Source organism: Jaculus jaculus, chromosome 4, assembly GCF_020740685.1.
Source record: "Jaculus jaculus isolate mJacJac1 chromosome 4, mJacJac1.mat.Y.cur, whole genome shotgun sequence".
Classification (NCBI taxonomy): Eukaryota; Metazoa; Chordata; class Mammalia; order Rodentia; family Dipodidae; genus Jaculus; species Jaculus jaculus.
In genome coordinates this window covers 157,060,360-157,084,363 of record NC_059105.1, presented here as the reverse complement: position 1 = coordinate 157,084,363, position 24,004 = coordinate 157,060,360, and the positions used below count along the sequence as shown (strand labels likewise).

The 24,004-nt window shown below is 46.3% G+C and overlaps 1 protein-coding gene and 1 pseudogene across 2 annotated transcripts in view; one reads left to right on the top strand and one right to left on the bottom strand.

Annotated features, from left to right (window-relative positions):
* Positions 1–6,282, bottom strand: part of Itgb5 (integrin subunit beta 5) — a 148,783-nt gene extending 142,501 nt beyond the window's left edge. Inside the window, exon 1 of one of the 2 annotated variants that reach the window (XM_045147504.1) lies at positions 6,158–6,282. In XM_045147504.1, coding sequence (XP_045003439.1) covers positions 6,158–6,227 — 70 coding nt within the window. In that variant the 5' untranslated portion in view covers positions 6,228–6,282. The remainder of the gene's footprint in view (positions 1–6,157) is intronic. The other variant, XM_045147502.1, reaches the window with a different exon arrangement.
* On the top strand, positions 6,279–22,252 carry LOC101604832 (annotated as a pseudogene).
* The last annotated feature ends 1,752 nt before the right edge of the window (positions 22,253–24,004 follow it).

The window sequence follows — 24,004 nt, the reverse complement described above, 5'->3', positions numbered from 1 at the left end:
GCTGGAGAGATGGTTTAGCAGTTCAGCGCTTGCTTGTGAAGCCTAAGGACCTCGGTTCGAGGCTCAATTCCCCAGGACCCATGTAAGCCAGATGCACAAGGGGGGGCGCACGCATCTGGAGTTCATTTGCAGTGGCTGGAGGTCTTGGTGTGCCCATTCTCTCTCTCTGCCTCTTTCTCTCTCTGTCTGTCCCTCTCAAATAAAGAAATTAAAATAAACAAAAAAATTCAAGTTATTTTTTTTTTAAATTATTTATTTATTTATTTGGGAGTGACAGACACAGAGAGAAAGACAGATAGAGGGAGAAAGAGAGAATGGGCGTGCCAGGGCTTCCAGCCTCTGCAAACGCACTCCAGACGTGTGCGCCCCCTTGTGCATCTGGCTAACGTGGGACCTGGGGAACCGAGCCTCGAACCGGGGTCCTTAGGCTTTACAGGCAAGCGCTTAACCGCTAAGCCATCTCTCCAGCCCTCAAGTTATTTTTAAAAAGTAAAAGGCAAGATGTAGAACCCTGTATTTGATACTAATTTTTTTGTTTTTATTTATTTTTCTTATTTTTTTAATTTTTATTAGCATTTTCCATGATTATAAAAAAATATCCCATGGTAATTCCCTCCCTCCCTCCCCCCCCCCCCACAATTTTTTCTTGAGAGTGACAGAGAGAAAGAGGCAGATAGAGAGATGGAGAGAGAATGGGTGCACCAGGGCCTCCAGCCACTGCAAATGAACTCCAGACACATGCGCCCCCTTGTGCATCTGGCTAACGTGGGTCCTGGGGAATCGAGCCTCGAACTGGGGTCCTTAGGCGTCACAAGCAAGGCTTAACCGCTAAGCCATCTCTCCAGCCCTTTGTACTAATTTTTAATAAAAACAGGGGAGGGGTGTATATGATATATAACAGTGATAGGTTCTGTCCTTACCTAACAGGGACCATCTGTGCAAGAAGGGGGTCACCAGGGAAGAGCTCAGGCTAATGGGTAACAAGAAAGACAAGAATCTTCTCACTGTATCCTGGTTATCAGTCAAAATTTTAAATAAGCAACTGATTACCTCCAGGATCTCCTTTCAAAAACCTAAAACTCCATCTAATGAAGAGAGAAAGTGAGAAAATCAGTTAAGCCCTCATAGGAGCAAAGTTTACTCTACTTTGAGGACCAATATTCTTCAAAACGGTCAAGGTCATGGGCTAGAGAGATGGCTTCGCGGTTAAGGTGTTCATCCGCAAAGCCAAAGGATCCCGGTTGGACTCTCCAGGACCCACGTAAGCCAGATGCACAAGGGGGGGGCACATGCATCTGGAATTCGTTTGCAGTGGCTGGAGGCCCTGGCATGGCCATTCTCTCTCTCTCTCTCTTTCTAGAGAAAAAAGAAAAAACTATCAAGATCATCCAAAACAAAGAAAGATTGAGAAACTATCTCAGCCAAGAGGGACCCAAGAAGACATGACAGCTCCGTGTAATGTGGTATCTTAGATAGAATCCTAAAACAGAAAAGGAAATCTGAACCAACTGTGGGCAAAGTGGCCTCTATATGCACAATTCTGACTTCAAAGCTAGGTGTAAAGAAAGCGTGGAGAGTTAAGGATAGGACATCTTCCCATATCTACCCCCCAGCTCCCCAGAGCCACGTTCGCCCATCATGCCCTCAACCAGGTGAAGCAACGTTCCAGGCACAGAGGATACCGAGACACAGTGCTGAGTGAAGCCTAAGGACCCCGGTTCGAGGCTCGATTCCCCAGGACCCACGTTAGCCAGATGCACAAAGGGGCACACGTGTCTGGAGTTCATTTGCAGTGGCTGGAGGCCCTGGCGCGACCATTCTCTCTCTCTCTCTCTGTCTGCCTGTCGCTCTCAAATAAATAATAAAATAAAACAAAAAAATTTTTAAAAAAAGAATGACTAAAGTGGTCCAACACAGTGGGTCCCAGCTCTACCAAAGACGGGGATCCAGCAAGGACAAGGGGACACACTGCAGCCACAGGACCCAGAGCAGACTCTGGGCCCTGGAACCAAATCCTGCATCCAATAAAATGGTGGGGAAAAGCCTCGCCAACATATGGGCACCTGTGAATAAAGTGCTCCTGAAAGAAGGGCGACAAACTGGCCACCTTGGGCTTCCCGCAGCTCTCACCCAGCCAAGCAAAAACACCTGAGGAGACCCCAGCAGCACACCCAGCATGTGAAAGACACCCCCAAAGAACCGGCCCACATTACTCACTGATCTTGTTAAACCATCAAGGGAGATTTCCACGACGTGCCCCAAGAAAGAGCTGTTACCAAAGCAGGCAGTACAAAGGGCCTTTTGCCAAACTACTCAGATATTTTAATTCCACATTGCCTCAGTAGCTAAATAAGCATGGAGAACAAGCAGGAGAGGAATACTAATTAGAGCTAATTAGGCCCTGCCCTCTTCTGCCTCAATCCCCTTTATGAAAAGCCCCCCCCCCACCCACACTCAAGGACGATGGAGTTAAAGAGAGAAATCCGGAGGTAAATAGCAGACCAAGGCCCCCAGGGTGTTGCATGTCCAGGGCCTGCTGACGTGAAAGAGGCTGCAAACCCAGCCAAGTTCCTTCCAGCAGTCTCTCTCAGACCATCACCCACTGCCACGGTGGGCAGGGAAAGGGGGTGAAGGGAAGGGGGCTTTGCCAACATGAGTCTTCTACATAAGACAAAGGACTCAGTATTCAGGGCATTCTAATTTGCAAGGCATTCGCTAAAAGAACATTTGATTGCTTTTAAAATAATAAAGTATGATAGCAAACATGACTCCAGCCATGCGACAACATCAGAGCCAGGCTCCTCCTCCTCCCTGTTCTAGAGAGGAAGAGGGCATGGAAGGCCTCCCCCAGGTTTTGTGGGAAGACCCAGTGCTAAGCTCCAGCCTGGAGACCTTGGCCACAGAATAATAAGCAAGTAGATATGCCTGGTGGGGGTAGGGCAGCCTAGCCCAGGCTTATTTTATTTTATTTGAGAGAGAAGTAGAGGCAGTGAGAAAGAGAGAATGGGGTGCACCCAGACACATGCGCCACTTTGTGCATCTGGCTTATGTGGCTCCTGGGGAATTGAACCTGGGTCCTTTGTCTTTGCAGGCAAACGCCTTAACCGCTAAGCCATCTCTTCAGCCCCCAGGCTTATTTAAACTTAGTCTGCTGCCTGCTGGATTCACCTTGTCTAGGGACACCCATGCAGGCACCACCTCCACAGAACCCTTTCTTTCCCAAGGCAACTAAGGCTTTTCTTTCAAATCATGTTCCTGGTAGCAAGATAGGAGAGAGACGCTCTAGAAAATGCACCTGCCAGGCTGGGGAGATGGTTCAGTGGTTAAAGGTGCTTGCTTGCATAGCCGGCTGCCCGGATTCAATTCCCCACATAAAGCCAGATGCACAGCGTGGTGATTAATTGGGTCTGAAGTTCATTGGCAGCAGCAAGAGGCCCTGTTGCATCCACACATATACACACTCTCTCTCAAATGAATAAATAAAAATATTTAAAGGGAGCTGGAAAGATGGCTTAGTAGTTTAAGGCATTTGCCTGCAAAGCCAAAGGACCCCGGTTCATTTCCCCAGGACCCACATTAGCCAGATGCACAAGGGGGCGCATGCATCTGGAGTTCATTTGCAGTGGCTAGAGGCCCTGGCGCACCCATTCTCTCTCTCTCTTTCTCTCTCTCAAATAAATAAGTAAATAAAATATACATTTAAAAAATATTTAAAGGAAGAAATCCTGGACTAGAGCAAGTCGCTACCTGGAAGAAAAAAAAAAAAGGAAGAAAAGAAAAAAAAGTATCTACTAGCCTTCTAGAAAAAAAGGGAAAGAAGAAGGGAAACCAGGATTTTCAAGTTGCTTCAGCAACATTGGGAAGCTGAGACAAAGCACAGATGAGCCAGCCCCTTCTGACTTTGCAAAGGGCCACAGCACTAAGGCCTCCGCTGGAGTCAAGTGACAGGCTCTTCTGAGGATCCCTGGGGGCTGGCAGAATTCAAACAGGAAATGGCCCAAGACTGTGGTCACCGAGATGGGCAGTGGACAAACAGAACTCTAAGGACATTGGAAATAAAGCACCCAGGCTCAATCCTTTCTCCTACATAAGGCAGGATGAAAGACCAAACTTCCACCGTCCCTTGTCCACCAGTCTATGGGCAAGAGGGACAGAAAAAAATCACTTTGCCAATCCGGTCCACTTAAATGAAGATCCCTGTGAGAATGCACATAAACTTTGCAAAGGGGAATTCATGATACAAATGGAAACAAAGCCTTTAAAAACTCTCTGCTACTGAAAATGTTTGAGTTTTTATTAGAATCATGGAATGTCAAAACTGGAAGGGAACTAGAGCTGCCCCTAAAAACTTTTGAATTTCACAGAAGGGATGTGGCTTAGTTAGCCCTTGTCCAGTATGCAGGTGCAAGGAGAGACAGAGAGAGAAAGAGAACGGGATTTTGTTTTGTTTTGTTTTTGTTTTCCCGCGGAAGGGTTTCACTCTAGCTCAGGCTGACCTGGAATTCACTATGTAGTCTCAGGGTGGCCTCGAACTCATGGCGATCCTCCTACCTCTCTGCCTCCCGAGTGCTGGGATTAGAGGCGTGTTCCACCACATCCGGCGAGAACATGAAATTTTAAAATTCCACCAAAAGAAATAAAATGATTTTAAACTAAAAGGCTCCTAAAACAAGGTCAGTTGATAAGGATATATTACAGTGAATGACACAGGCTCCATCACTTTGCATGTCCCTGGGGACCTATAAAAACACCAGAGATGATCACTGACTGCCAGATGGAACCCACTAATCTACTTATTTTCCCATAAAAGTAACCTTGCAAATCTGGCGTGGGGTGGCGCAACACCTTTAATCCCAGCACTCGGGAGGCAGAGGTTAGGAGGATCACCGTGAGTTCGAGGCCACCCTGAGACTACATAGTGACTTCCAGGTCATCCTGGGCTAGAGTGAGACCCTACCTCAAAAAAAAAAAAAAAAAAGTAACCTTGCTACAGTATTAAGTTTGAACTGGAGCCAGAACAGCAGTGTTTGTTTGCACAGCCCCTCGTGAATCTCAGAAAACCTCCAACTCCTTCCCATAAATTAGTTCTCTGCTCCGACGCCCCCCCCCCCAAGGCAGCCAGGCAACCAGTTGGCTCACTAGGATACACGGGGGGGAGAGGGGGAGTACCATGTGATTTTAGAAATACAAGTCACCGCAACTCACACCCAGGTACTTGGGAAAGTTTGGAGACGCCAAGGTTTGGGGCTGATATGTTTGGGAAAGGGGTATATAGCTCATGGCTCATGTACCTGGCTGCCCTGGCACCAAAGGGCATCCTTTCTCAACAGCCACTCCCCAATTCCAAATACATAACGTTGGGGGTGGGGTGAAGGTGGCGGCGGGGTGGGGGTCCCGGGGCCCAGCAGCCCACGACCGCTAAGGCTTAGGAGCGGCTGCAGCGCGCGCGCGGAGCCCGGGCTGGAGCCGGAGCCAGAATGCGGAAAATCCGCTCCAGGGAAGTCTCGGCAGTGTGTGTGTGGGGGGGGGAACCACGGCTCCCGAGGGGCTCGAGGACGGGGACGTTAGGGACGCATCTTTGCAGAGGGGGTCCGGGGCGTAGAGAACTTTTGCATTCGCTCTGGGACGCCCCCCCAACACAATCACCCGCAAAAATTCCAGGAGCCCAGTCCTCCACGACGCGCGTGGGCTCAGGGAAGACTTCAGGTTCCCCGCTTCTCCCCCCCCCCAACCCCACCATCCACCCCGGAGCAGGGTGCCGGCCGCGTCCCTCCACCCGTCCGTCCCGGACCACAAGGGCCGCTTTGTGCGGCGGGCGCGCCGCGGGGCTGGTGAAAGCGGGGAGTCCCCCCCCCCCCAAACGCCTCTGCCCGCGTCCTCTCCGCCCGGGCCCGGCCGGCCGACGGCTGTTTACACAGGAAAGGGCCGGCTCCTCCTCGCGCGGGGTGGAGGGAGGACCGGAGACTGCCCAGCGGCGCACGAAGTTCGGCCCCACGACGGCACCAGCGGCGTACCTGGGCGACTCACAGTTGCGCGCGGTGTCCCCCCCTCCAGCCCCCCGCGACACCCCAGCTGCAGCCAGCGGCCACCCACTGGGTGTCCCGGGGGTGGGTGGGTGGGGAGTAGGCGGTTTGCACAGGCACACGGCGGGGCTTACCTGGGAGGCGCGGCACGAGCGCGCAGAGCCCGAGCAGGCAGGCGATCAGGGGCGCGGGGGCCCGCGGCATGGTGGACACGGGCTCCGTGGGGACGCGCGGCGTGGGGGAACCCGAGACCGCATGCCCTGCGCGCCGATCGCGATCACGCCAACCGCGGCCGGGCCGGAGACCTTGGCCCGCGCCGCGCCGCCGCCACCGCCATCCCCGCTTGCAGCCGAGGGGCCCCCGGGGTGGGGTGGGGTGGGGGAGGGAGGGTCGTCGTCGCCACTCGGGACGGCAAACGCAGAGGGGAGCTTGACTTCACGCGTGCTCCGGGACGCGCCCTCGCCGAGCCTCTCCCGCGCGCAGGCACTCCGCGCCCGCCCCCCGCCCCCCCCCTGCGCCTCCGTCTCTGCCTTTTCCTCCCTCCGGCCCGCCCGGCTCCACGTTCCTTCTCTCCTCCCCTTCTCGATCCACCCACCCCCCCTCTCCCTTTCACCCTCCGCCGGGTCAGTTTACGGCTAGGCGGGGCGAGGCGGGGCGGGCTCCTGACCGAACCGGCTCCGCCCCGTGCGGTGACCCGGCGGGACACCGAGGTCCCCAGGACGCCCCGCTGCACGTCTCGTGCGCTCCGGATTTGGAGACCGCTGCGCGCGGGGAGGGGTGGGGGGGCTCGTGCGGAGTTTCGAGACGGGGGCTGGGCACGGTTGGGTGGTTAAAACTTCGGGAGACAGAGAGAGGAGACAGGCAGAGAGCGAGCGAGCAGGTACCCGGGGTCGCACCCTGGCTGTCTCCGAGTTGGGACAGAGCTTGTTGACCGCGCGGGGTTATCTGATGGAGAAAGGCGCGTGCCCAAGGGGACGTGGACTCAGTGACCCTACCCCACCCCCTCCCGGAGAACACACCTCTGAGTACTGCTCCCTTCCCCCCCCCCCCAAAAAAAAAGCCATCTGGATCAGTATTCACTCCTTGAAGCGTCCAGACAGCTCGGTCCAGGAGCAAACTGAGGCGCGCAGGGGTTAACATGCTGCTGGAAGAAATGAGTGTTAGGATGCCTTATCCAAAACTTCACAATGGCTTGACTGAAAACGGAAGAAACGAGGCGTCTTGCAAGGCGACCCTACCTTAGCAGATCAGGAAGCGGCTGGAAGGAGGGTTTTGAGTGGAGGCTGGAAAACTGTCCTAGATGTTCGGAGCTCCCTGATTCTAACTAGGTGGCTCTAATGCGGGAGTAAGTCAACTGATACTTGTAATAAAAATGTGCCTGGGACAAACAGGAACCAGTCCTTAACAGGCTCCAGATTTCGCTGAAGGCAGAAGGTGTCTTTGTATTCCATAAGATCCTCATGTTTTGTTCTGTTTTGTTTTGTTTTTCTAAAAGTCATGTTTGGGGCTGGAGAGGTAGCTCAGCCATTAAGGCGCTTACCTGCAAAGATAAGGACCCCAGGTTCGATTCCTCAGTACCCACATAAAGCCAGCTGCCCAAAATGATGCATGCATCTGGAGTTCCTTTGCAGTGGCTGGAAGCCCTAGTGAGCCAATCTCTCTCTCTCTCTCTCTCTCTCTCTCTCTCTCTCTCTCTCTCTCTCACACACACACACACACTCTCTCTCTCTCTCTCTCTCTCTCACTCTCTCTCACTCTCTCTCTCTCTCTCTCTCACTTTCACTCTCTCTGTGTCTCTGTATTCTCCTGCTTGCAAGCAAATAAAATATTTTGTTAAAGTCATATTTCTTACCAAACATTTTCCAGTAAAATTTATGCTGCAGAAACCACCCAGGTATATTTTGGGATCACCTTTCCCTCAGAGCACCACCTGCCTTAAGACTAGAGTACTAAAGCCCAGTTGAGAGGCAGTGATTACAAATTATGGGACGGGACGTGGGCTGGAGAGATGGCTTAGCAGGTAAGGCGTTTGCCTGCAAAGCTAAAGGACCCAGGTTTGATTCCCAGGACCCACATAAGCCCCATGCACAAGGGGCCGCACGTATCTGGAGTTGGTTTGCAGTGGCTGAAGGCCCTGGCACACCAATTCGTTCAGTCTCTCAAATAAATAAATAAAAATTTTTTAAAAATAAATATTTTTACTATAACAGGTCATGTACTGTTATAAATAGGTATTTATTTATTTATTTATTTATTTTACACATAATAATAATAATAATAATAGGTTATATATTATTTTTATTCCCTCTCCACTGAGGTTCCCCCAGAGACCCTCCTCAGTGGAGTTATGATTTTCACTGTTGGGGTCATCACTTCCTGTGGGGTGTGTGTGGGGGGGGGTAGGTACCACGCCTCAGAGTATTCCTCCTTACTCTACGGCTCTTACAATCTTTCTGCCGCCTCTTCTGCCATGTCTCCTGAGCCGTGGCAGGCGTATTGGCAGTCTGATTTAGGGTTGTGTTCTCTGTAGCCTCTGGATTTCTGCTTTGATGAGTTTTGATTGATCACTGTATCTGTCACCATTGTCCCGGGACTGGATGTCAAACTAACAAGGGTGGTAGAGGCCATGTTGTCGCTTGCTCTGCAATTTCAGGAGGTGGCACATCTTGCCGTGGGCAGTCAGCCATCTTCTTGTCATAATGATGGATCTTACTTCTCCATTTTTCTCTGTCATCTGTAAAAGAAAACAGATTCTCCAACCAAGGGTGAGGGCAGCTTGGGTTGAAGGAGGTGTGGTGGTTTGAATAGAATAGATGGCCCCCAATATATTCAGTTGTTTGTTTGTAGTTTGCATCTTTGGCTACCTGGCTGGAGGCAATGGCACTGGGTGGATCTTAAATTGTGGTGATGGGTTTCAGATTTCAATCTAAAGATATGCAAAGTGTGTCTAGCTGGAGTTCCTAAAGTGTGCTGTGGCTTTTGGCTTTTGGCTTGTGTTTTTCTCTCTCTATTTGGACCTGTGAAGGCAGGCCAGCTTCTTCTGCCATTATGGGACTTCCCCTGGATCTGTAAGCTTTAATAAATCCCTTCCTCCATAACTGTGCCTGGTCTGGAAGTTCATCTCAGTGAACCTGAATCTGTCTGCTACAGGGAGGGGGCATGCAAAGTTATTTGAGAGAGCCAGGCATGGTGGCGCACGCCTTTAATCCCAGCACTCGGGAGGCAGAGGTAGGAGGATCACCGAGAGTTCGAGGCCACCCTGAGACTCCATGGCGAATTCCAGGTCAGCCTGAGCCAGAGTGAGACCCTACCTCGAAAAACCAAAAAAAAAATTAGAAAATAAAATATTTAAAGCAAAACAAAACAAAGTTATTTGAGAGATTTTTCGTGTGCGAGCCCCACTCTTCTCCTGAGAGGAATGAGGACTTCTCTCTAAAGTCTAGGATTTCTGACCATGGGATTCTGACTTGGTTCCCAGTACCGGATATGAGTTATCTCCCACTGAGTAAACAGCTGGTTACCCAAAGGCTGTGTGTCACTCTTGCACGAATCTGTACTTGTTGTCTGGTTGATTTTTATAGTCTATAGGGTCTCCTTATTCATACCATTGGTGGTTACTTTCCTCAAACGGCTCCCACAGGACTTTCCAGCACTATGAGGGCCAGCCAGGAGGGCATAGTTTCCCCTTTGCTTCCAGCGTGATAGTCCAATGTCTTTTTTTTTAATTTTTATTTATTTATTTATTTGAGAGCAAGTATGAGGTCAGCCTGGACTACATGAGACAGTGTTTCAAAAAAAATAGTAATAAAAAAAAAAACACAAGAAAAAGCCAAGCATGGTGGCTCATACCTCTGATCCCAGCACTTGGGAGGCAGAGGTAGGCAAATCGCTGCAAATTCGAGGCCAGCCTGAGAATATATAGTGAATTCCATGTCACCCTGAGCTAGAGGGAGAACCTACCTTGAAAAAATTATATAAATAAAAATTAAAAAGTAAAAAAAAAAAAAAATGGTCAGGCATGGTGGCTCACTTTTAATCCCAGCACTTGGAAGGCAGAGGTAGTACGATTGATCTGAGCTCGAGGCCAGCCTGGGACTACAGAGAATTCTAGGTGAGGGCTGGAGAGATGGCTTAGTTGTTAAGGCATTTGCCTGCAAAACCAAAGGATCCTGGCTCAACTCTCCAGGACCCAGGTAAGCAAGATGCACAAGGACAAGCATGTGTCTGGAGTTCGTTTGCAGTGGCTGGAGGCTCTGGCGTGCCCATTCTCTCCCTCTTTCTCTCTCTCTCTCTGCCTCTTTCTCTCTATCAAATAAATAAAATATTAAAAGGAAAAGGAGAGAGAGAGAGAGAATTCCAGGTTAGCCTTGGCTGGAAAGAGACCCTACCTTGAAAAATACCAAATAGAAAAAAAAAAAAAGAAAAGAAAGAAAAAGGAAAGGAAAAAGCAAAAGAAGTAATATAAAACTCTCAGGCAATCTAGCTCAAGGAGCCTCTGCTTTCTTGCAGCATACCCCATCTCTTTTATTGTACATTTTTCTTAGTCTCTAATAGGACTTTTTGCTGCTTTACAAGACAATAAATAACTGAATAAATAAAATAAGAGCAGCTACAAGAAAGCCTTTTAAAAGAATGGGCCCAAAAGAAGCTGTAACTGTGGGAGACAGCGCCATCTACTGGCCATGGACTTTGCTCAGGAATTTAGGAACGCACAAGACATGGTTCAGGGACCAAGACTGAAGTTTCCCGTCGTTTTGGGATGGATGCTGCCTGATTGCATAATCAGCTTCACCACAAGGACTCTCGGAGGCCACCAAAACTTCTTGTGCATAGCCGACTGTGATTTCCAAACTCTCAGGGTAAGGCAGGGCAAAGGACATGACCTTGGACATGACCATGACGGGCCAAGCCAATCGCTGGGGTTCTGAAATCCTGCTGCCCAGTAGAGAGTCATGTGGGAGCTTAAGCATCTCCCCACGTCCCTGGGGACTGGTCGGCCCTGGAGAATTGGACCCAGGCATTCATTGGCGATTGAATTATCCCCTCAGGGGATTTTACAGAGCCACTGAGAAGGCTGTTGCCAGGGTAACAGCTCTTCCCCAGTTGGCTTCACCCAAAACTGACCTCAGAAAACTTCCAGGCTGGGCTGGAGAGATGGCGTAGCGGTTAAGCGCTTGCCTGTGAAGCCTAAGGACCCCGGTTCGAGGCTCGGTTCCCCAGGTCCCACGTTAGCCAGATGCACAAGGGGGCGTCTGGAGTTCGTTTGCAGAGGCTGGAAGCCCTGGCGCACCCATTCTCTCTCTCTCCCTCTACCTGTCTTTCTCTCTGTGTCTGTCGCTCTCAAATAAATAAATAAAATTAAAAAAAAAAAACAAAAAACTTCCAGGCCTACCGAGGGCTTCAGCGGACTGACCCATGCTTGTCTTCTTGGGACTTGCCTTAAGGCTGTGCCAAGAGGGTATGTCCACCAAGGTTGGGGAACCCCTTCGTGGGAATACACACGCTCACCCTCCACACTGCTTTATTGAGGTGTCATTGATATAAAAAAAAAAAAAAAAAAACCTGTGCATAACTGAAGAGATGACTTAGCTTAGCAGTTAAGGTGTTTGCTTGCAAAGACAAAGGATCGCAGTTCATTTCTCCGGGACCCACGTAAGCCAGATGCACAAGAGGGCACATGTGTCTGGAGTTTGTTTGCAGTGGCTGGAGGCCCTGGTGTGCCCTCTCTCTCTCTCTCTCAAATAAATAAATAAAATATTTAAACAACTGAACAATAATGGAATTTCAAAGGGGAAAGTGTGTGTATGTTGGGGGGGGGAATTACTATGGGATATTTTTTTATAATCATGGAAAATGCTAATAAAAATTAAAAGAAAATAAAAATAAACTGAACAGATATAAAGTTTCTGTTTGTTTTGTTTTGTTTTTAGAATCTCATGCTAGCCCAGGCTGACTTGGGACTTATTGTGTAGTCCCAGGCTAGGTTTGAACTCATAGCAATCCTCCTACCTCTGCCTCCCAAATGCTGGGATTAAAGGTGTGTGCTGGACTGGAGAGATGGCTTAGTGATTAAGGTGCTTGCCTGCAAAGCTTAAGAACTCATGTTTGAATCTCCAGGTGCCATCGAAGCCAGACACACAGTGACACAAGTGTGCAATGTTACACATGCCCATAAGGGGGTACATGTCTTAGGAATTTGTTTGTAGTGGCTGAAGGCCCTGGTATGCACAATCTCTCTCTTTCTCACTTTCTCTCTCAAATAAAAAAAAAAAAATCTATTAAAAAAAGATATCTAAAGCCGGGCGTGGTGGCACATGTCTTTATTCCTAGCACTTGGGAGGCAGAGGTAGGAGGATCACTGTGAGTTCGAGGCCACCCTGAGAATACCAAGTGAATTCCAGGTCAGCCTGAGACAGAGTGAGACCCTACCTCGAAAAACCAAAAAAAAAAGAAAACAAGTTATTTAAAGGTGTGTGCCACCACACCTGGCTCTGCCCACATATAAAGTATACATAGCATAAAACCTGTGAAACCATCACCACGATCAAGGTAATGAGCATATTCTATAAGTTTAAACTAATGCAATCCTGTTTATGCAATTTTTTTGTGTGCCACCATGCCTGGCTGTTTATACATTTTTTTGAGATGTAGCCCAGCCTTGTTTCAAACTTGCTGTGTAGCTAAGGATGACCTTAAACCCTAGATCCTCCTTTCTCTACTACCTCAGTTCTCATATATTACAGATGTGGGTCACCATACCCCATTGACGGGGTGCTGGGGATTGAACTAGGCAAGCACTCTGTCGACTAAACCACACCCATAGTCTTCTGTTTTATACTCTCTTTCATGGTTAACTTTTTTTTTTGTTGTTGTTTTTGTTTTTTTGAGGTAGGGTCTCGCTGTAGCCCAGGCTGACCTGGAATTCACTATGTAGTCTAAGGGTGGCCTCGAACTCACGGCGATCCTCCTACCTCTGCCTCCCGAGTGCTGGGATTAAAGGCGTGCGCCACCACGCCCGCCCGGGGTTAGCTCCTATTCTGTACCAGGCATTGTGCTACGGAGAAGGAAGCGGACTCACCAGGCACAGCCTCTGTCTGAGGGGATAGGTTAGAGGCGCAGCTGGGTCATGGCGGAACTATGTCCACAGAAGAGTGCTGAGAGAAAAAGACAGGGTTAGGAAAAGCTGGCCAGAGGAGATGATGGCTTTGCTGATCTGCTCAGATGTAGGGATTTATTAGATGCTGTGGTGCATTTGGGTCCCACCTGTGTTAGTCAGCTTTCCATTGCTGAAACAAACACTCGAGGCGAATCAACTTAAAAACAGGAAAGGTTGATTTGGGCTCACCGCTCCAGAGGTTTCAGTCCGAGGACGTTGGGCCCCACGGCTCTGGGCCTGCAGTAGCACTTGGCAGGAGCTTGTGGGATTGGAAACCACCCACCTCCTGGCACAACACACTAATGGCCAAGCCTTTATCATATAGGCCTTTGGTGGACATAGAAATCATAGCATTTCCATTCAGGTATTAAATCCTAATGCCCAAGCCAGCCAGGAGTGGTGGTGCACACCTGTAATCTTAGCACTTGGGAGGTCAGGAGTTCAAGGCCAGCCTCAGCTACCTAGTAAGTTTGAGGACAACCTGGATTACACGTCAATCCTAGGGCTGGAGAGATGGCTCAGCGGTTAAGGTGTTTGCCTGCAAAGCCAGAAGACCCTGGTTCTATTCCCTAGGGCCCAAATAAGCCAGATGCCTGGGGAGGGGTGGCACATGTGTCTGGAGTTCATTTGCAGTGGTTAGAGGCCCTGGCACACCCATTCTCTCTCTCCCTCTCTCAAGTAGATATTATATATATAGTTGTTTTTGTTTTTGTTTTTCAAGGTAGATTCTCACTCTAGCCCAGGCTGACCTGAAATTCACTATTTAGCCTCAGGGTGGCCTCTAACTCACAGCAATCCTCCTACCTCTGCCTCCCAAGTGCTGGGATTAAAGGCGTGCACCACCACATCCCATATATATATATATAAATATTTATATTATATTATTATATATAAATATTTATATATATATATATAAATATTTAAATCTTTTGTTTGTTTATTTGAGAGAGAAGGGGGCAGAGAGAGAGAGAGTGGGCAAGCCAGGGCCTCCAGCCACTGTAAACAAACTCCAGATGCATGCAGTTCCTTGTGAGCCCCCTTGTGCATCTGGCTTACATGGGTCCTGGAGAGACCCTGGCGTGCACACACACACACACACACACACAATTATGAATAAATAAATATGTTTACAAAAAATAAATAAACAAAAGCAGGGGCTGGAGAGATGGCTCAGCAGTTAAGGTGCTTGTCTACTTTTGCAGCGAGGTTCGCACTGCTGGCAGAAATCACCCAACCAAGAACAGCTTGTGGGAAAAAAAGGTTTACTTTGTCTTATAGACGCGAAGGGAAGCTCCATGATGGCAGGGAAAACGATGGCATGAGCACAGGGTAGACATCACCCTCTGGCCAACATCAGGTGGACAATAGCAACAGGAGAGTGTGCCAAACACTGGCAAGGGGAAACTGGCTATAACACCCATAAGCCCGCCCCCAACAATACACCGCCTCCAGGAGGTGTTAATTCCCAAATCTCCATCAGCTGGGAACCCAGCATTCAGAACACCTAAGCTTATGGGGGACACCTGAATCAAACCACCACACCTACAAAGCCTAATGACCTGGGTTCAATTCCCCAGTACCCACGTAAAGCCAGATGCACAAAATGGCACATGAGCCTGGAGTTCATTTGCAGCCGCTAGAAGCCCTGGTGCACCCATTCTTTCTGTCTGTCGCTTTTCTCTCTCTCTCTTTGCTTGCAAATAAATAAATAAAACTTTTAAAAAGAGCAACTATAGGGGCTGGAAAGATGGCTTAGCAGTTAAGGTGTTCGCCTGCAAAGCCAAAGGATCCTAGTTCAATTCTCCAGGACCCAACTAAGCCAGATGCACAAGGGGGCACATGAGTCTGGAGCTCCTTTGCAGCAACCTGAAGCTCTGCGTGCCCATTCTCTCCCTCTCTCTGCTCGTTTCTCTGTCTCAAATAAATAAATAAATAAATAAATAATATATATATATATATATATATATATATATATAGATATTTTTTTTTTTCAAAGAGCAACTATAAATGTAAATGCCATTTTCTTTTTTTTTCTTTTTCCGAGGTAAGGTCTCACTCTAGCCCAGGCTGACCTGGAATTCACTATGGACTCTCAAGGTGGCCTCGAACTCATGGCAATCCTCCTACCTCTGCCTCCTGAGTGCTGGGATTAAAGGCGTGTGCCACCACGCTCAGCTAATTGCCATTTTCATAAGCATTCCACACACACATAGAACTTTATTTTTATTCAATCAATAACAATGAAAACCTGTGAAGAGTGGCCTGTGGAGCCCAGAAAACTTGTATGACCCAGAATCTCTAAGAAGATGAATGCTGAGGTTCCCAGGGGAACCAAAATGGAGCACTTAGGGTTCAAATAGCCCACTGACTTCTGAACTACCCTCAAAGAGGAGGGAGGTTAACATGCATGAGGGAAAGAAAGTCAGATATCAAATCACAGAGGTTGGCCCAATTAAAGTTAAGCCTGCATTAACAGTGTTACCATTAACTGGCTGACTAGCCAATCTATCTTTTTCTTCTTCTCCCTTTTCTTTTTCTTTTCCTTCCTTCCTTCCTTCCTCCCTCCCTCCCTCCCTCCCTTCCCTCCTTCCTTTCTTTCTTTCATTCTCTCTCTCTCTCTCTCTCTCTCTCTTTCTTTCTTTTTTTTTGTTGTTGTTTTTCAAGGTAGCATCTCAGTCTGGCCCAGGCTGACCTGGAATTCACTATACAGTCTCAGGGTCGCCTTGAAGTCATGGCAATCCTCCTACCTCTGCCTCAGAGTGCTGGGATTAAAGATGTGCGCCACCAAACCCAGCTCTTTTTTATTTTTTTATTTTTTTGGAGAGAGAAAGAGAAAGAGGAGAGAGGGAGAGAGAATTCCAGGGCCTCAGCCACTACAATTGAGCTCCAGACACTTGCGCCACCTAGTGGGCATATGCAACCTTGTGCTTGCCTCACCTTTGTGTGTCTGGCTTAGGTGGGATCTGGGGAGTTGAACATGGGTCCTTAGGCTTTGCAGGCAAGCGCCTTTAACCGCTAAGCCATCTCTTCAGCCCGAAAACTGTTTACGGAATATATTCTTTTACTGTGGACACTAGTAGCTCACTAGAGTGTGTTTCTTCATTAAAAAAAAATATATTATTTATGGCCTGTGCTGGGAGGCTGCTTTCCATCCAGGTCCCTGTCCATGTGGTGCAGCAGGTCGGTAGGCGGGAAATGGAGATTGGCTGAAGGAGCTAGTACCGTTGCTGTTGCAGGCTTAAGCAGGAAAGACACCACCTACTGCGCAGTCCAAGACCATCACCAGAACCTGAGGACACTTCTCTGTCCTCACAGTTCATTTTTACATGTGGCACTCATAAAAGAGGAAGCTGGGAACAAGGAAATCTTCTCAGCAATCAAGTCAAATCCAAACACGGCTCCCTGCCAGAGCAAAAAGGAAATAAATACTCAGAGGTTGATGACAGCCTGCCTGCAGGAGGAAAAAAACTGTCAAAAAAAAAAAAATGAACCTGGGGCTGGAGAGATGGCTTAGCGGTTAAGCGCTTGCCTGTGAAGCCTAAGGACCCCGGTTCGAGGCTCGATTCCCCGGGACCCACGTTAGCCAGATGCACAAGGGGCGCACGTGTCTGGAGTTCCTTTGCAGTGGCTGGAGGTCCTGGAGCGTCCATGCTCTCTCTATGTGCCTCTTTCTCTGTCTGTCTGTCACTCTCAAATAAATAAATAAAAATAAACATTGAAAAAAATGAAACTGGCTTATTGTCTTCAATTTAAAAAATTCATTAAAGGAAGCACACCCAAGGAAGAGAGAGAAAATCCTTCGAATTGGAGTAGAATTGAACGTGATATAGATAATAATTGGATCACATCAACACCAAGAGCAGGAGGAAAGCCCAACAAACAGTTATCTTGAGTAAGACGGAAAAGTCAAGTCAATGGAGCTGGTAGTTATGAAGTTAAAAATCAACCTACAAAGCAAAATGGGAAATTAGAAGATAACCCTTCCTCTGATAGTCCTGCAAGGACAACATTGCTAGGGACCATATTTTCTCCTGTCTTCAACTTTTTTCTCACCAGCAAGCAAAAATGGAACATCAGGATCAGACTCCCCGGGACAGGCTGTGGAAACTGAAGAGAGAGTAAAACAAGTTGACGTGGGACAGGCGGACGAAGTCACTACCAGTACTGCCACGCCAACTAATGGAGCAGCTTCTTCGAATCAAGCCCTTCAAGTGAGGCCATCAATAACTAATGGTTTAATTATAGGCCATTGCCAAGGCCCTTGGTTTCCCACCAGGAATAGATGGTAAGACCCTATTGCTGAAGACCTCACATACTTGGGCTCCAAGGCCACTGAGAAATCCTGCTGGAACTGAGCTGATAACCTCCTCCATGTAGACCAGCTGACAGAAAGCTGGAAGAAGCCATTCTGCATGCAGTTCAATGTGAGAAAGAGAAATCACCAGTGAAGATACTCGACAGTGGACACTGCAAGCCTTATAATTGGCCAGCCAGGCCAAATGAGCCAACGGGTGCAATAGTGGCATGTCTGTTATGGGGGAAACCAACTGCCCTCTAATTGGACAGGAGGTGCCTGCTTTAATGGGAGGGAATAAATCCCTGATACTGAAAACATAAAAAAGGGGTAGTCATGAGCCCTAGGAGTATAATGTCTGTTGCTGTCTGGCTAAATGTATATATTATGCTTATCAAACTGCCCAGTAAGCACTTCTCTTAATGTTCATACCCTTATATTAATGCTACTCTCGCTTTTGGTAGAGGATCTTCTCTTTGCAGATGGCAGTGACCTTGGGATGACTCAGAAGGCATCATGGTGCTGGGAAGAAATGTCCGGAGTGCTCAGTACTGCAATATCTCTATCACACCTTCCAAGGCTCAGGGTCCATTGCGGAAGAGGTGGTGGAAAGAATGTAAGAGCCAAAGGAAGGGCAGAACTCCTTACAATGTGCTCCCCCCAGACACAAAATGGCCTGGATATCCATGACCTCACAGTGCCTGACACTACCTACACAAGACCATCATAATAGGAGGAAAAGATCATGACATCAAAATAAAAGAGAGACTGATTGAAATGGAGAGAATGGAGTTTCAAAGGGTAAAGTGGGAGGGTCTTTCAAAAACTATAATAAGGGCTGGAGAGATGGCTTAGTGGCTAATCGCTTGCCTATGAAGCCTAAGGACCCCGGTTCGAGGCTCGATTCCCCAGGACCCACGTTAGCCAGATGCACAAGGGGGCGCACACGTCTGGAGTTCGTTTGCAGTGGCTGGAAGCCCTGGTGTGCCTATTCTCTCTCTGTCACGCAATCTGCCTATCTCTCTCTCTCTCTCTCTCTCTCTGTCACTCTCAAATAAATAAATAAAAATGAACAAAAAAATTAAAAAAAACTGTAATAATTGACAGCTCACCACAAGCCTTTGCATGTCAGCTTTCTAATGGAATCCCTATAGAAAGCTGGTTTATAGATAAAAATGACAATGAACTCTTCTGGAGAAGCTTGTAAAACTGAATGAAGATGTCCGACCTCATATCAGAGACAGATTTCGCTTGCAGGATTTGCTGCCCCCAGATTAAGTACAAAGACTTTTGAGGTCACTGAAGGGGGAGAGAACGCAGGACCCTTTTGGACTAAGACAAAAACATTGCCAATACTGTTGAAATTTTGCATTTTTGTACCCCGTCTTGCTTTTCTTATCTTTGGTGCCCAGTAATAATCAAGGGTTACAGAAGGCTAAAACAGAAGAATCTTTAGAAGTAGTGCAACTCGAGTGAAAATTTATTTTTAATGTACAGGAGATTTGCAGTTTATAAAGAATTCTGTTTCTGGGCTGGAGAGATGGCTTAGCGGTTAAGCGCTTGCCTGTGAAGCCTAAGGACCCCGGTTCGAGGCTCAGTTCCCCAGGTCCCACGTTAGCCAGATGTACAAGGGGGCGCACGCGTCTGGAGTTCGTTTGCAGAGGCTGGAAGCCCTGGCGCGCCCATTCTCTCTCTCTCCCTCTATCTGTCTTTCTCCCTGTGTCTGTCACTCTCAAATAAATAAACAAAGAAAAAAAAATTAAAAAAAAAAGATACATCTAAATATCTACCTAAGAAAAGATAAATAAATAAATAAAAAAAAAAAAGAATTCTGTTTCTGCCATCAGCAGTTTGACCTGTAGTGACACAGGATTTTATGAAAATAACAGAGATGAAAATGGACTTTTATTTTTTCTCTGTTTGGTGTTCTCAGTGGGTTTGTAGCCACTTTTCTGTTATATTATGATTGTCATTTCAGTAGGAGTGGCCAGCAAAAGTTGTTCTATTTTCCTGTTAAGGTTTATAAACTTTTTACATTTTTTAAATATAGTTTTAAACTTTTTACATTTTATTTATTATTTATTTGAGAGAGAGAGAGGAAGAGGCAGATAGAGAGAATGGGCGTGCTGGGACCTCCAGCCACTGCAAACAAACTCCAGACGTATGCGCCTGTCCCCTTGTGCATCTGGCTTATGTAGGTTCTGGGGAATTGAACCGGGGTCCTTAGGTTTCGCAGGCAAGCGCCTTAACTGCTAAGCCATTTCCCCAGCTCACCTTTTTACATTTTTGACCTTGTATTAGATTGTAATTTCACTATGCATTCCTTTTAGTTGAGGCACTTCATAGTTTTCTGGAAATAGTCCATTTTTAGTTTTTTATTATACATTTGAATGACCATTTTCCTGCTCTGTCTGCCTGCACATTATATATTTGTTTGAAAATATTCTCTACTTTTAGTCCATGTAAGTTTTATTAAAAAAACACGCATTTATATTTTGTTTCTGTAATATTCTACTGTAGTGAAATCTTTAAAAACCAAGAGACAGGGTAGATAAGAATGTATGAATGACCGATGTTCAAAAGATTTAAGCCACTGTGATGACATGCATTTCCAAATGGTGATATCTTGCAATGACACACAGATTTAATGGTTAAAGGCATACCTCAGATTCACTGTGTTCACTAATCTTTGTGGAGAATGAGTTAAGTCACCTGCTGGGCTTGATTTAGTAATTGCTGCCTTTGGTCTTCTCCAGGAATGAAAGTATCCAGCACAGTGACAGTATTTTTAGTTAATAGTGCATGGGCTGGTAGTAACTCTGTTATGCTCTCGGTTACAATCAGTTTAAACTCTGTGCAGCAGTTATGGTACCTAACAGTAGCTATGCATAATTCCATGGCACAGTACACCCCCAAGCCACCTGTAGCAGACAGATTCAGGTTCGCTGAGATGAATTTCCAGACCAGGCACAGTTGTGGAGGAAGGGATTTATTGAAGCTCCCAGATCCAGGGGAAGTTCCATAATGGCAGAAGAAGCTGGCCTGCCTTCACAGGCCCAAGCACAGAGAGAGGAGCACCAGCCAAAAGCCAAAAGCCACACAGCACACTTCAGAAACTCCAGCTAGGCACACTTTGCATATCTCTAGATTGAAATCTGAAACCCACCACCACACTTTAAGATCCACCCAGTGACATTACCTCCAGCCAGGTGGCTGCAGATGTAAACTACAAACAAATAAAAAAAAAAAAACCCTGAATATATTGGGGGCCATCTAGTCAAACCACCACACCACCAATGCAGTTAGTATGTTCTCAAAGTAGTTTTTTGTGGTTATATGAAAATAGTCTTCAAGCCTTGGCTCTCTAAGGCAGTTACTACAAGGGGCTGACATTTTTATAGTGGCATGTAATCTCCTTTTCAGGAGGATTTTATGGAAGGTAGCCGTTGTAAAGTTAGTTTGTTTTGCCTCTCGACTGCAGTAATGCGCCACAGGCTCAGACTGTTTTTGTGTAAACGATGTCCAAAAACGGCACTTTTTCTAAAGAGAAGTTTGATGTTTTGTATGCTTGTTAAGAAAGTACAGTATTGGAAATTAAAGGTGGGAACTGATCATTGAGGAGTATGTTAGTTAATTTTTTTATGTATATGATCTGTTTACTTGTACAACTTACTACACAAATTACATACAGCTTCATTTTCAAATGAATCCTTAAAATAAGGAAATCTTTTTAGGAAAACATTTAATTTTTGTATTTTTGATTTTCAAGGCATGAGTTATGTCAGTTTCCAGTGTGTTAGTGAAGATCTCAACTTCCCATTAGGTTGAGTGTTTTCTTTCTATCTGATCTGTTGTGTATGTACTTAGTACACTGCGTCACTGAAGTGTTTAAAATCTACGTTGTAGAGCAAGCCTATTTTGTGGAAAATCCTTATTCATTAAAAAAAAAATAATAATCATAGCAGATTTTCTGCAAAAAAGGCAAAATCATTTGCAATTCAGAAAACTGATTTTTTTTTTAATTTAACGAAAGGTATTTTGCTTGCAGGAAAAATATTACAGCTTTATTCTTATTTATTTATTTATTTAATTTTTATTTTTAAAAATTATTTATTTACTTATTTGAGAGCGACAGACACAGAGAGAAAGACAGATAGAGGGAGAGAGAGAGAATGGGCGTGCCAGGGCTTCCAGCCTCTGCAAAGGAACTCCAGATGCGTGTGCCCCCTTGTGCATCTGGCTAACATGGGACCTGGGGAACCGAGCCTCAAACCGGGGTCCTTAGGCTTCACAGGCAAGTGCTTAACTGCTAAGCCATCTCTCCAGCCCTATTTTTATTTTTTTTAATGAGAATCTCTGAAATGTATTTCTCTTTAGGGCACCTGGGCATCTTTATGCTGATTATCTAATGTCTTTCCTGAAATAAAATGTACATGCGTTACCTTCACATATGCACTTGCTCAAAATTGTGAAAGTAGGGCTGGAGAGATGGCCTAGCGGTTAAGCACTTGCCTGTAAAGCCTAAGGACCCCGGTTCGAGGCTCGGTTCCCCAGGTCCCATGTTAGCCAGATGCACAAGGAGGCGCACACGTCTGGAGTTCGTTTGCAGAGGCTGGAAGCCCTGGCACGCCCATTCTCTCTCTCTCCCTCTATCTCTTTCTCTCTGTGTCTGTCTCTCTCAATAAATAAATAAAAAAATTTTTTAAAAAATTGTGAAAGTAGTTAATTTCTCCCTGCTCCCTCCCTTTTTATGCTTAAACAGCAAACTTCCAGATCTGAACTTTGCAGCATGTGTAATTGCTGAAAGTTTTCTTGTTTCAGTATGGACAGTCTAAAGTCCTTCCCATAACTTTAAGGGAAAAGTCAAGTACCTATACCATTGTGCCTGTGGGCACTTTAATAATAAAGAACAACTTTTAACTACCTTTTATTAAAAGGAAGTTGTTTTCCGCTCCTTGTAGGAGAGTTTTTTAAGTCATCTGATAAACAAATCATCCAAAACAAGATTGAGTAAAGAAGAAAGAAACTGCTAAATTTTATATGGCCTGAGATTTCTTTTTTCTTTTTTTTTTTTTTTTTGAGTTAGTGTCTCATTTTAGCCCTGCCTGGAATTCACTATGGAGTCTCAGGGTGGCTTTGAATTCATGACGATCCTCCTACCTCTGCCTCCCGAGTGCTGGGATTAAAGGTGTGTGCCACCACGACCAGCTTTGGCCTGAGATTTCTTTAGATCAAATTAATATGTATTATTTTCTCTATTGCTAGATTTGGGGAATTCTAAAGTTGGTCATACAAAATATTTTTTAAATTATAAAGAAGGGCTGGAGAGATGGCTTAGCGGTTAAGCGCTTGCCTGTGAAGCCTAAGGACCCCGGTTCGAGGCTTGGTTCCCCAGGTCCCATGTTAGCCAGATGCACAAGGGGGCGCACGCGTCTGGAGTTCATTTGCAGAGGCTGGAAGCCCTGGCGCGCCCATTCTCTCTCTCTCCCTCTATCTGTCTTTCTCTCTGTGTCTGTCGCTCTCAAATAAAAAAATAAATAAATTTAAGTTATGAAGAAACTATTTAGCTAGATTAATGTTTTATCGTCCAATCACCCCTTTATCTGCTAGTAGATATTGAACACTTCCATCCAGTCAATCAGATGGTTCTTTTTGTTTTGTTTTTCAAGTTGAGGTGTGCCTAGCGTGTCAACTCATACAGGAAACATGTCTGTAGTTAATGCAGAAGTGAATCCATGATGAGGCACAGCAAGTGACCTGTATGCCCATTACAACTTGGAAGGGCCTATTAAAATTGTTCTGTTTCCAGTTCTGAATGTTTTATTTTATTTTATATTATTTACTTATTTTGGTTTTCGAGGTAGGGTCTCGTTCTGGCTCAGGCTGACCTGGAATTAACTATGTAGTCTCAGGGTGGCCTCGAACTCACGGCAATCCTCCTACCTCTGCCTCTCGAGTGCTGGGATTAAAGGTGTGTGCTACCATGCCCGGCTTGAATGTTTTATTTTTAAGACATTCTTTTAGGTATTTATATTATTGTTAAGAGTATATTATAATTTGATTGTGTTTTTTAATTCCATGCAATTTATGTCACCCTTAACCACATTTATAACTCTATTTCTCTTTGGGTCTGAAAAGAATGCTGATGACCATTCATAACCATAAATTGTTTGATGTTAGATAGTATGTAAATTTATTTATCCAGTGGCTTTGTTTCCCAAAATGTTTGGCGGTTTGTTGAAAGCATTGTGTAACTTCTATAAATGGCTCATTTCTTGTAAAAAAAATATATTATTTATTTGAGAGAAAGAGAGAGAATGGGCACACCAGGGACTGGAGCCACTGCAAATGAACACCAGAGGCATGTGCCACTTTGTGCATCTGGCTTACATGGGTCCTGGGGAATCGAACCTGGATCCTTTGGCTTTGCAGGTAAGTGCCTTAACTGCTAAGCCATCTCTCCAGCCCCACAGAGACAGTTTCTTTCACTCCATTCACCCATCTGCCATTGAGAACACAAGGGTAAATACA